At 39.5% G+C, this 13,029-nt stretch overlaps 2 protein-coding genes across 3 annotated transcripts; both read right to left on the bottom strand.

Moving 5' to 3' along the window:
• Positions 1 to 430: 430 nt before the first annotated feature.
• On the bottom strand, positions 431 to 8,640 carry LOC111667829 (phosphatidylinositol 5-phosphate 4-kinase type-2 gamma-like). 2 transcript variants are annotated; one of them, XM_023423671.2, is made up of 10 exons: positions 8,427 to 8,638; positions 8,234 to 8,331; positions 7,018 to 7,114; positions 5,847 to 5,996; positions 3,997 to 4,143; positions 3,470 to 3,508; positions 2,159 to 2,272; positions 1,820 to 2,078; positions 1,555 to 1,658; positions 431 to 1,411 (listed from the first exon to the last, which is right to left on the bottom strand). In XM_023423671.2, the coding sequence occupies exons 1-10, from the start codon at positions 8,574 to 8,576 to the stop codon at positions 1,331 to 1,333; spliced, it is 1,239 nt and encodes a 412-aa protein (XP_023279439.1). In that variant the 5' UTR covers positions 8,577 to 8,638; the 3' UTR covers positions 431 to 1,330. The 2 variants fall into 2 exon arrangements, with proteins under 2 accessions (XP_023279439.1, XP_023279440.1); XM_023423672.2 differs by lacking the exon at positions 1,555 to 1,658 and having other exon boundaries at positions 8,427 to 8,640.
• Positions 8,641 to 9,966: 1,326 nt separating this feature from the next.
• LOC111667724 (insulin-like growth factor-binding protein 6) lies at positions 9,967 to 12,424 on the bottom strand. Its single transcript, XM_023423486.2, has 4 exons — positions 11,858 to 12,424; positions 11,318 to 11,346; positions 11,100 to 11,219; positions 9,967 to 10,975 (listed from the first exon to the last, which is right to left on the bottom strand). The coding sequence occupies exons 1-4, from the start codon at positions 12,171 to 12,173 to the stop codon at positions 10,871 to 10,873; spliced, it is 570 nt and encodes a 189-aa protein (XP_023279254.1). The 5' UTR covers positions 12,174 to 12,424; the 3' UTR covers positions 9,967 to 10,870.
• Between the last annotated feature and the right edge of the window lie 605 nt (positions 12,425 to 13,029).

Below are 13,029 nucleotides of genomic sequence, written 5' to 3'. Positions count from 1 at the left end.
TAATCTTGAATTCACTCTCACAATCTTATTCCTCCTCATCTTCCCTCCCCTGCCTCTGTTTGTCTACTCAGCTCAAAGTGAAATCCTCATGGTAATCTTATCAAGAATGTGTGCCAGGAGGACTGGGACAGGGGAGGGAGGACTAAACAAGGACAAAAATGACTGTTTCATCACTGAGAATGCATTTTATAGGAACACATGTACTGTTGATGCCATAGTCACCTGTTGGACTTACAACCATCTCAATGAGATTTAAACCGCAGCTAAGTTAAACCTTTCAGTTTCAGGCAACAAAAGGAGACTGTTTGTACTTACATCTGAAGCAGCCTATAGTATTTTACTCACATATTTACAGTCAGTGGTAGGTTTCCAGTAGTGTTAAGGCATCCAAAAAAGTGAAAGTGTCTTTGATGAAATGACCAGTCTGGTATGCTTTTTGTGAAAATAGGTTTTAATACACCTGATCATCAGATCATCAGTATTGATAATACATTCCTCAATAAACAACATTTCCAATGGCTTTACCTATTCATTTAATAATCACAGAAGATTTTTAAATAATCAATTTCTTCTTCTTTTTGATATATGTGTCTAAAGATATAAGGTAACAGGATTTGATGCTTCATCTACACCATTATGTTTGTGCTATTAATTTTGAATCTGCACTCTGCAACATTTTCATGTAAAACTACAACAGCCTTATCAAACATTGGTGCTGAACAGGACATGAATATTGTATTGTTCCTAATTGATACCCTGTAGATTTGTCTAGTTAGCCCAGATTATTTCCTTCCCAAGTGTTGTCACTGATGGGGAAGAGGGAGTCAGAAATCAGTATTTAAAAGCGAAACCAAAATCTTTTTCCCATGCAGCAGACTTCGACTGATGGAAAGCTGGAAAAATGAAGGATGAATGTGTTGAGAAAACATGTTTTCCTGGACACCTTCATATTTTTGTCAGAGGTGCTAACTTACATCACCTCATATGATTTTATTTCTGCAATCCTGTATTTCTGGCTGTCACTCAAAGCTGCATTGGTGCTGGCAAAACTTTAAATGGAAACAAAAGAAACCCATTAACAACAGCAATGAGTTGCCAAGAAAAGTTTTCTTCCTGTCTGCAAATTACAGCTCGTCACTCAAAATAAAGACAGAGTCACATTGTGCAGCAGAGAATAATGTGGAGGGTAAATACTCAGACAGCACATAAATCATATAGAAATTAACAGCAAATTTTCACAGCTTCTTAATATTGATTTGCTGTGGCGTTAAGTATGGTATAGTGAGACTCCTCTTGTATTAAATGACAAGTGGACGAGTGAATCTTTGAACTAGGCAAAGATGTTAGCGATGAACTCTCGGAAACGTTTAGCGTACTGCTCTGGATGAACTGTGGAGATTTCTGCTCCAGCCTGTAAAAACACACACACGAGACACAGTCGATTAGAAATAACTTGACGGGAAATCAAATAATTTCTTTACACTTAGCAGGATAGAGATGAAAGCGTGCATACTGTATGCAAAGCAATCCCTTTAAAGAACACTGATCTCTCACCCCGTGTTTGACAGCCTTGGCAGCGTGAGCAGCTTTTTTCTTGGTGTCATACTGTGTCAGCACGTCAATCAAACCCATAAAATACACCTCTCTCTGGGGTGCACCTGCATGGTAGTGATTCACAGCATTGGGTGGGTGATATTGATCTGCAAGTAGGATCTTATCTGCTGCAGCCCAGCGTGAAATGAAGTCTGGGTGTATTACAGCCTTGAGCTCCTATAACCTACTTAAATTCACCAGAGATATCTCAGCTGTCAGGACTCACCTACAGCGCTCTGAATAGCGTACACATCCACATAAGGGTCAAACTCCCCGGGACCCATGGGTTTGAAGGAGTTCATGTAGCCAGCAATGCCCTCTGGTGAGGTGGAGCTTGGGGCAGGAGCCAGGCCGTTTTCCTCCTCCCCTTCCTCGTCATAGGATGACTCCATCTCCTCTTCCTCCTCCTCCTCCTCCTCAGCCCGCTCGACATCATGGATGCCCAGCAGAAGGCTGTAGTCCATCATCCTCATATGTACCAGAAACTGCAGAAAGAGGACATGCACGCTCGTCGAATCAGAAGAAAACATTGACGGGAGTGATTCCTTAAACTCGCCTTTCTTACCTCAGTATCTCTGATGAGCTTGTCCATGATCTTCTCTTTCTCCTCGTCACTCACATAAACTTTTTGCATGTTATTCCTGAAGTCCACGTCCTTGTAAGTGGGCAGTTCTTTCACCTGTAAATACAGAGTGAAGGTTGACTGAATTACATGCAGCATAAAAATCACAAAGTGAACACAGTATTCATTAGCATTTTTCTCATTAACAGCCTTCCTATTTCCAGTGACATAAAAGTCAAACAATATTACCCCAAAAATTGTTTTCAGAATCCACAGTTTGAAAAGATCAAAGGTTTCTGCAGTTATTTAAACTCTATCCATTCAACCAGCTACTTAACAGCATTTTATCTAGGTCAGAGACGCTCCAGGCCAAACAGAGGGCCTCTGATGTTATTTAAAGTCATTTGATAAGAGATTTTACAGTGCAAACACTTTTGGAAAAACCACACTGGTAAACTAAACAATAACAATAAGATACAACAGAAACTGTAATTTTCACACACGGCTGTCAGTCACACATTTGAAAAAGAACCTTTCTCTGGTTTGCGGTGAGAGATACAGCACTGTACGTCCACACCTTCAGACAGCTGCAGAGTCGACTTCAGACTCTTCTCAGTCATACTAATATGATATGATGATAATATGAATCAAAAACATTCAAATCTGTTAAAGGGACCCTTCACTAATTTTACATGTGAAGATAAGTTAACACGTCAGGAGAAATGATATCATCAGGGTTATGAGGGCTGTGTCTCACAAGCTAGGGGCATGAAATTGAAATAAAGATCCTACCAAATCAACAAGCATTATGGGAAATGTAGTAATTTGGGTTTGGAGTTTGACTAATACTAAAATTCAGGATATCTCTGCCTCTGCTGCTTTGAGTCATCGCAGTGAATCATTTTAAAAACTGAAGAGCAGAAACCCATTTTAGTGAAATACTGAACCTATCTTTTAGGGGACAGAAACGTTTTTATCTTGTACAAGTCAGGCCATAGACAGTAGCTGCGCCAAACTTTCTTATCTGAAAAGGTCCCCGTATAATTAAAGGTAACATGCTTAAAGGATCCTCAGCTACACTTGCAGGATCTAATTCATCATCTTACCAATGAGTCTGAGTCAAATTACATCAGACAGAACAGACTCATGTGAGGAGTAAATGATTTTTGTTCTCTTTACATTAGTTGACAGTCCTTTAGATTTTCCAAGACCACACGTCAATAAATCGTCTATAATCGACACAGTTGTTGAACGGCAGAAAGTGGAGTTTAAGTAGGAGCTCATCATGCAACTTTTACCAAAGTCTGATCTCACCTTCTCTTTAAAACTTGCTTCACGAGACACCAGGGACCCCTGAGGTAAGAAAAGACAGTCACTGATTACTGTTATCCTGGCGTACAAGCCCCTGAAACATGATACATGAATGGGCATGAATCCTAGAGTCTGCTTGCAGCTGAGGTGGTTTAGGCGACGTAGGCATTTCTTAAATTCAGAGAATTAAAGCCTCTGTGTGTATTATGCAGAGCCTTTACAGTATCTTTCAAGTCAGACAAACTGTACTAGCGCTCCCTCTCCTCCTTTCAAAAATTTCTGCGTACAGCATCTGCTTCTTAGCAAGACTCAAAAATTCAGTTGTAATGAAAGTTTATGACATAAAAACATTTACCAAATTTTTATCTTTGGTTTTCAAATTCCAGTGAAATAAATCAAATAAACTCTAAACCATAAATGCTGGTGGCAAAAGGGACTGAAGTAAAACTAAAAACACGACTGATGCTTCAACACATGATGCACCAGACTTCTGAACCCTCATCCAGCCCCGTGACTCCTGCAGGGTTTACCTTGAGGTCGTACTTCCTGTGCACATGCAGTCTGTGGCTGAACATGTTCCTCATAACTAACAGGTAGGTGTCCTCGCTCTCCACAGTGACTCTGTACATGGCCAAGAACTGAGGGAGCAGCGTGCTGCCGTGGCAGGTGACAATATGCTGGAAGGGAGGGCAGCAGTGAATGAGCAATGAATCGAAGGAAGCATGAGCACAGCAGTGAGGCATAAATGAAAGTGCTGCTGTCTTTGCTTAAATGCTCTCCCAGATGATCCTTCACTGGCCTGTGATCAGCACTGGACAGGTTGTTTGTCTCTGCTGTACTCTGTCTCCCTCTCTGGCTTTCTGTAGTACTGAAACACTAGAAGTAATTGAGGTGTTAGAAAAAAAAAAAACATACGATAGTTCTTGAACATGACAGATTGTTCACCTTCTAAATAGCAGTTTGACATAAAGGATATCTTCATTTTAACTACTTTAACTTTACTACTAATAGTGCTATAAAGAAATGTTTTTTCTGAGTGGGTCCCTATTTTGTTTGGTTTCGTGCAAATGCAGCAAAAGCATGCAGGTGACATGCTACACATTTCTGCCAATGTTGTCACACTATTCCACTGATCTACAAGTAGCAGCAATGCACCAATAAACACAGCAATGTTCCCGAAAAGGCTAGAAGAAGATGACTGCTAGCAAGTTAACATGGATGTAAACTACACAGGTTTCAAAATGTTTTTAAAAAATTGGCTTTGTACATTTTTTTATTAGGAATAAGACAGGATTCAACACATTTTCAGGCCTCAAGGAAACAAACAATGAGTTTTGGTGAGAAATACTGCATCGTAAATAGAAACGTTGCTTGTTTACAATAAAACACACACACAACCACACACACACACACACACACACACACACAGAAACACACAAACACAAACACACAAACACACACACACACACACACACACACACACACAGCACCTGTAAGGTCCACTTTCTAACTTTTTGTCTGAGCAAACTTCAGACCATGAGATGAAAGCACCAGAGAAACCTTGTAAATGGACAATGAATTACATTTTTTGTCTGTGTGTGTATGGTTGTTGAATAATGGTTGTCATGGGATACCGTTTGTTGTCAAACATTTTTTCTTGGCCATACATCTTTTTCACAGTAAAATGAACGTTGGCTGAATGTAATATAGCCTCAGTTTCAGGTTGCTGGCATGGCACATGCTGACTCACTGTCACATTCTCATGTCTTCCTGGAGCACTTGAATGTAATAGAGTCATTGTTAATGTGTTTAGCAATACTTGTGATTTTCCTGCTGTAACAAGTCAAAATATCTGCTGTGATAAAGGCCTATTAGGCCAAAACAAATGCAAATATGTTACGCTACACTACAAAATATTATGCATTTATTTCGACAACATGACAATACAAATCAAACCGTATTGACTCAAGAGCTTTTCGTCCATAACTAGCTTTTGCATCAGTCCTCTTGAAACAGAAAAAGGCCTGATGGAGAACCCTTGCTTGGCATTCTGTATTTTTAACCAAATTTAGATATAAAAACAAGAGGCCCTTATCATGTGTCATTACTGGTAAAGGAAAAACCTCCTCTGTTTGATAGCTCTGATGTTGTAAAATCTTTGCCATGGCAACCTGAGAAAAGAAAAAGCAACTCCTCTCTGCTAGTATACAGCACAAAATGACATGTAACCAATAGAATTCATCCTCAGCTTCCACCCACTGAAACTTTACACAAAAACTAGAAAACACAATAACTCACTAAAATGTGGGCTGAAATTACATTTGTGTCGCTTTGAAAGGACATTTAAGCCTGAGCTTACTCTACCCCCTGCCACTCATACCTGGTGATATTCAGAGAGGATGTTGTGCATTTCCTCCACCTCCTCGCTGGAGATTTCTTTTATTACCAAAGTGCGGTCATAAGACGTCAGCAGCAGCCCCTCGCGTTGCCCCTCCTCGTCCTTGAGTGGAGGGCTGCGGGCCAGAGACACCTGTTGGTGAGTGAGAGGAAAAACATCATGAGCACATGAGACATCCACTGTACAGTAAGTCTGCCCAGTGAAGCTGTTACATCTCTTATACTGGGATCCTGTTTTTAAAATCATTTTCACTGAAACACTGTAGAAATTTGTAATGCAAATCTCTACCACAAAATATTCTTAAGATTAAGATTTTGGTGGTCAAAGGTCAAATTTCTAGGTCACGGTGACGTCACGTTCTTGTGAATGTGATTTATCAGGAACACCCAGAGGGAATTTCATTACATATGGTGCAAACATTCACTTCGTCTCAAGGATGAACTGATTAGAATTTTGTGGTCAAAGGTCAAAGGTCACTGTGACCTCACAAAACACATTTTTGTCCATAACTCGTGTATTCATACCCTAATTATGACACAGTTAGACAAAATCCTATTAGACAAAATCCTATTAGACAAAATGTCTAATAGGATAAAAAGATGAAGTGATACCAGCAGGTCAAAGGTCAACTTCACTGTGACTTCATAATGTTCTCCAAAACAGCTCTGGATATAATTCAGTGCTGTCACTCAAGAAGGGGAGATTGTGACCATATTTTCTGCAACTTGGCTGGTTGGTGGAGGCATACAGCTGTGAGGTGGTGATTCTAGCTTGTTATGGATCTCACAGGAACATAAAAAGATGACGTTTGCACTGATGCTCACTCTGTTTTAAGACTATTCTCACTTCTAGATCTGCAGACTTTAAAGTGCACATACAGCTTGCTTCACATCATTCTGTGCTAACCAAATGTGCACTGTGCAGAGTGGATGATGACTCTGTGTGCCACCTGGCACATGCAAATATCACACAAAGATATTCAAATTTAGAAAGGAACAGATAAATATGTATTTTTGTGTGTCTGGTTTTAATAAGAGAAAGCAAAGAAAAACCTTGAAAGTTCTGAGTTTGTGCTGTTTTTCAACCTGCTTGTTTTGTCCATGCTTTTTCTGGACTATAAAACATTGATTCGAGGTAAGTTTACATTCATTACCTGATAATCTTGGTCCTCAATGCCAAAGCGCTCTCGCAGGTTTCTAAACACCTGTGGACAGTACTCTTTGAATTTGAACTGTCCAGGGAGATTCTCTCTGAGGAACAAAGAATCAATGCTTAAATGAATATTAAAAATGTGTACAATTTCACATCATTTGTCTAATGTTGTCTAATGTGAAATAGCCATCACTAAAGGTTTTGTTGTCACTTTCTACATCTAAACACAGCATAAATACAATATTTCAGTGTCATGTTATCAAAACGATAACATGGTGACATCCCTGCTGTTTTGTGCAGCTGTTTCCATACTGATGTGCTCATTCAAAATGAATGAAATCTATTCAGAGATAGTAACCAAATCAGACAAAATAATTTCCCAATGGACACTTTCATTGTTGGCTATGTCTAAATTATTCATATAACTTGACTGAATTATTCTCAGCATACAGCTGTTTCCCTTGACTAGTTGGATAAGATGAAACATCAAGTCATGTTTAAAAAAAAAAAAAAACATTTGCGTAAAATATCACAGAGGCAAGGAAAACATATTTTCTTGTTCTTCCCACCTCTGTTTATAAGTCTTTACACAACCCGGATTCCTGAATGGATTAAAGGATTAATGAAAGCCACTCAGTTTTCTAGACTCCATCCTTATAGAAACTGAACCTCCCAGCAGACAGAGTGTATAGCACAGTTTTCATAAACAGTAATGATTTTGTAGCGTACTATATCTGACACCCTTGTCCTACTGACACTCTGTGCTCTGTGAGCCCTGCAACATCTTCAGATGAGTTCATTTATTATTCGTCTGGCACCTATTAATGCTGTGGTGTTATACAACCTTTGAAGCAGCTCATTGGATGGCTATTATGCTGCATTTCCAACTTTAGTATACGATATCATTCTTTTGCATGGCAGTAACAGTATGGCATATTTCAGGCTGTAGTCCATACAAGCTCACATTTGATTCCTTTCATCTTTTTTTGGCTGATGCCGTCATTATTGTTAGTGGTAATAGCTGGAGCTGTGAGAGTGTTAAAACTATTGTTGGTGGAGAAAATCATTGTCGTCCTCTGAAGGGGTCTGCAAATTTCTGATAAGCACAGGCAGGCAAATAAATCACAAAAGCTACAAAAATCTGTGCAAGTGACAGGAAGCAGGATGAAGGGTCCTAGAGTCAGGCAGACAGAGCTGGAGAGAGTGGAGCACAGTACTTGTTAAAGAGGTGGTTGTTGACTTTTATCTTGGTGCTGGCTTTGAAGTTGTCTGGGAGCAGCATGACGGGCACAGGCACCTGGCTCAGGTCATTAATCTGCAATGATCAATGGATGAAGAGTTCAGGGACATATCCTCACTCGGACCGACATGAATACACATTTGGGCTCAATAAGCAGCTCACATACCTACCGAATGATTGACTCCCCACATCAGCACGCTCAGCACGGGGTCACTGGCTCGGAAAACCTCCACTTTCTGCTGCACAAAGTGTTTCTTCTTGGTCTTCCGTTTGGACGCCAGAGAGTTGAGAGGATTGGAGGCGGCGCTGGGAGAAGACATCGCGCTTTCACAGGTGTCCGAGCGTCAGGTCTGTGAGCAGGGCTTCTGCTGTCATCTGCAGAGTCCCGTGTATGTAAAGTAGCCTGAAGTCCGCCCTGCGGAGTCTCTGCAGCAACAGCAGCAGCCTGTTGGCGCTATGAACCAACTTCTGCTGGACCAGAGACTTAGCTGTAGGCTACTGTCAGTATGATGATACAATAGGCAAAAAATAATAAAATCACCTCATTCATGCATGTGATGTGTGACTGGTTTGGAACTGGAGATTACAGAAGGCTTTAGCAGCAACAACAACAACAACAAAAATAATAATAATAATATGATAATCAGTGGTGGAAGTAAAAGTACCAATACAACAATGTAAAAATACATTCATTCACTCAATACAAGTAAAAGTCCTGCATTAAAAATCCTACTTTTGTAAAAGTACATAAGTATTTGCAGCAAATGTAGTTGAAGTATTAAAGTAAAAGTACTGGTGTGGTCCCTCTGACTGCTATGTTGTCATATGTTTCATCATTTGATGATTAATACTGAAGCATCAGTGTGTAAGCAGTATGTTACTGTTGGAGCTTGGATTTTGTATACAGTTTTACAGCCAGGAACAGGGACACCAGATAAATCTGAGGGGTGGTGAGATGATTAATGGGAAAAGAAAGAAGAAAAAACAGTGTTCTGATACACAAATCTGTTTTCAGTTTTTGGACTTTTTGTGTGTGAGTGTCCAGTATTTCACAAGAAAAGCATGAATTAGAAGAAAGTTCAGAGTAGTAGTTCAGAGAAACACAATTTTGGATAATATTTTTTTTTTCAGTTTTTCATTTTTTTCTGTCGTTTCCCCCTGGAGTTTATCTTGGGACCAGCACTGTAAGGTCTTTCTTCTATGTATCTAAATGTTCTGGGCAGAAATCCAATAAAACAGGGCTGTTGTATTGGATTCTGTTGCAATATGTAGGTGTTTCTATTTTTCTGTCACTCAGTGTAATCATGCTCTCAACGCTGCAGTATAAGTCATTATATTGAGGGGGTTTCTGCATCTATAATGAAGCAGATACCTGACCCCATCCCTCACTGTCATATTGCTTTACTGCAGCCAAACATTTGTTCTCTCCATAATGGTTACAGGAGGCTCCAAAATGCTGAGACTTTACAATCTTTCAGATATTATACGCAGGTGTGTGGGTTACTGATAAAAATACCTTTTGCTAAGTGACACTCACAGTTCTGTAGTCATGTTACATGTTATCTGTTACCTTCAATCATGCATCTAGCCACATGTGAGATTCTTATCCTGAGAAGTCTTGCAAGTTCTGCCTTATGCTTCATCTAATGGACTAGATGGAACTTACTTTGTGAGAAAATTTATTTTTATTTCCAAAAAATTATAACTCAGTGATTTTTATTCTTTATTATAACAATTCAGAAACTCAACAATAAAACAGATGAAGTCTGTTAAGGAATATTTCGTAATACTGTCCATCTTTATTGGTCTTAAGTTTGTATTCTTTTTAAAATCACTTCCTCCTTCCTTCCTACGTGAATCTAAATCTAAACCTAATAGCCAAAGGATAAAAAAAACAAAACAATGCTGCCATGTAAGTTTGTGCTTACAAACATAGAAATGTCTAGTGTTTGCTCTTATGGACGATTCAAAGTAGTGGAAATAACATAATACTATAAATAAAATACCATATTCAAAGTAACATAAATAGGATTACATCTATAGATTATGTACAGAAATTACAGTAATACAGTTACAGTGGTTTCAAAGTAAAAAAGAAAATACTGAAAAATATATAAATAGGATTGAGTACATACAAAAGACTAAACTACACCTGAACCTTATGTATGATATACTGTATATACAGTAATGTAAAAAAAAAAACATGTTTCCAACTATTCCTATATAGAAAACTTGTAATCAGATAAAATGTTAAAATCTTGAAACTTAGAAGTAAACCCCTTGAAAATGTGCAGCCCAGACTGTAGGTGCAGTTCCTGAAAGTTATTGCAGAGTTAAATGAAGAGACAGGTTGTCTCTGTAGGATGTCTCGCTCCAATGTGACACGTCAGATGAAGACAGTCTTGATATGTTCAGTAGAGGGCGCAAGGAGACAAAGATACACCTGATTTTGAAACAGATTTTCATTGGTGGAGAGCTGCTTCTGGTGGATGGAGAGTGAAAAGTGAGGCACCATTTTCACTTCCTTTAAACTCTGTGTGGTGTTCCTTCATCTTTATCTCACACTGGTAACGAAGCTGCAGCCTGCTCTGCTTTAGTCCAGGCTTTATGCATTTTAACAACTCAGGCTGCCTTTCTGTTTGGTGTTTGAGGAGACCGGCATGCCGTTCTCGTCCACACACCAACACTTGCCACGCTGCTTACCTCGTGACGACCAACACTGCACAAACAGAGCAAGCAAACAGACAGTGAAGCTTTCATGTGGAGCTGCAAATACAACCACACCTCCAACCACATGATATTGTTTCAATGATCTCTTATAGTGCATCTTAGATTAAACTCACCTGCTTCTTTCTGAAGAAACCACGCTTGTCACAGTTGGGCATGTAGATATCATGATTTGACTTAAATAAATGGGCATCCAGACCTTGGATGAGTGTTGTTAGCAGCTTACGACATGGCGCCTGTAGGAAGGGTTCAACAGATACATGTAAGTGCATGTCTGATTCCAGGTTAGTGATGTACTATTTCACTGAGGCAGATGAAGAGGATTTTTTTTTACCTCCTCTGGATCCTCAGTGGGTCCTGGATCTAGAATTAGAAATAGGCGTAAATATTTAGCATCTATCACTTATTACCATGTGAATATTGGAAGTGGAACAACACAAAATTCCTCTGACTGTGAGGTCAGCTCCAATTACTCTTTTTTTATTAACTCCTCAAAAACTCAAAAAACTGTCACTGAGCCATAAAAGCATTTTTCACTACATCTCTCTCTTCTGATATTTTTATTTCCCAGCTGCTGCAGGACTAAGCAGTTGAGCCATGGAAAAAAAAATTTAAAAACAAGGGTGTTTCTCTGTTCAGATTTTCTCTTGACCATAACAAACTCATAATCATGTCACAGGGAGATTTGTTGAATGTCCCTATGTTGATTTAAAGTGAAATTAAAGTATGTAACCCTGTCAAAAATCCACAAATAAAATCAGCAAAGGGTGAGATGAAGCTGAAAATCCACCACTGTGTCTCACCCACTGAACAACTCTGCTTCATCCATGCATTCACATCACCATCCAGCCATAAAGTGCTGTGTGGGACTTACCTGCAGTGTTGGTCTGTTCAGTCGGGTTGGCGCTGCTGGCATTACTGCAGACTCCTTTGCCCTCCAGCAGGGCACGGAGAGGCCTCGGCTCATCATCTGGAGGTGCACAACGCAGACCGTGGGCACAGCTCACTGTGTAGACCCCACATGGTTCTCCAACAGCCAGAACGGTGTTGTTGAAATCTACAGACGGCTGACTCTGTGAGGTCTTTGCTTTACAGCCGGGACATCCTCTGGACGGTGTGGTCAGCGGCACTGGGCTTGACAGAGCCGGCTGCAGGAGGAGCATTACCAGGATGTTTAAATACAGAAGCATCTTACTCTGAAAGTTGTCCACTAATAGATGTTAACAGTCCAGTCTCTGTTTTCTATTAAGACTTCCTATTCTAACTCTGTTCCCTGTTTTGCACTATCTCTGTTTAGTTCCACAGACTGCAGTTTGTCTGTGTGTCAAAAGGGTTATATAATTCCCTCAAGCCAAGACAAAGTGATAATGAGGCTGACAGACACCACTGGCAGCAGCTTTTAAAGAGCCCAAACCAGCGGGGAAAGGTATGGGAGGGTACGTGATGGAGAATGTTAGCTTTCCTTCTCATTTCCACACAGCAGAGCACACCCCGTTTCCCCTTGTCTCTGACACATACACACTCACGCATGCTCATACCATTTGTTGTTTGTCATCCTGCAGGATAGTAATGTTTTTCTCCACTGATTGCTGTGTGTGCTGCTCCGTTGCTCTCTCTTTGAGGATAATTCATTTCCAGAGCTGACACTTTCATGTGACCAACTAATTGTAACTCAGCAGATAAGAAATTCACTGTTGATGTTTTATTGCTGGTGATAATAAAAAATATATGCTTTCCATCAGAATTTAAAAGAAAATCTCTTATAATCAGTCACCAGTAATTGAAGTTGAGAACTTAAATCATCAACTCCAGTATAAATAAGTACAACTTAAAACAACTTAAATCTCAGTATATTTATTCAAGTGCTGTATATGTAATTTTACAGTAGAAATTTACGTAAATACTTCCATTTTATGCTGCTCAATATTTTTATTCCACTACAAATATACTAAAGTTTTTGCATACAATATCTATAAGAGATTATTGAATATGATCAAATGTAACTCAACCTCACTCAACTATAACTTTAAAATGTTTTATACAGCA

The sequence above is a fragment of the Seriola lalandi genome, unplaced genomic scaffold, assembly GCF_002814215.2.
Source record: "Seriola lalandi dorsalis isolate HSWRI2012SDOR001 ecotype SW California unplaced genomic scaffold, Sedor1 jcf7180002054692, whole genome shotgun sequence".
Lineage (NCBI taxonomy): Eukaryota > Metazoa > Chordata > Actinopteri > Carangiformes > Carangidae > Seriola > Seriola lalandi.
Note: the sequence above shows the minus strand (reverse complement) of the source record. Positions and strands in the feature narration are given on the sequence as shown.

Coding starts and splice junctions, on each gene's coding strand:
- LOC111667829 (XM_023423671.2), bottom strand. CDS start 8,576: ATGTCTTCTCCCAGCGCCGCCTCCAATCCTCTCAACTCTCTGGCGTCC. Junction 5,997..7,017: donor TTGAGGACCAAGATTATCAG/GTAATGAATGTA, acceptor ACTCACCAACAG/GTGTCTCTGGCCCGCAGCCC. Junction 1,412..1,554: donor CCAAGGCTGTCAAACACGGG/GTGAGAGATCAG, acceptor GTGTTTTTACAG/GCTGGAGCAGAAATCTCCAC.
- LOC111667724 (XM_023423486.2), bottom strand. CDS start 12,173: ATGCTTCTGTATTTAAACATCCTGGTAATGCTCCTCCTGCAGCCGGCT. Junction 11,220..11,317: donor CCACTGAGGATCCAGAGGAG/GTAAAAAAAAAT, acceptor CCCTTCCTACAG/GCGCCATGTCGTAAGCTGCT. Junction 10,976..11,099: donor GTTTCTTCAGAAAGAAGCAG/GTGAGTTTAATC, acceptor CTGTTTGTGCAG/TGTTGGTCGTCACGAGGTAA.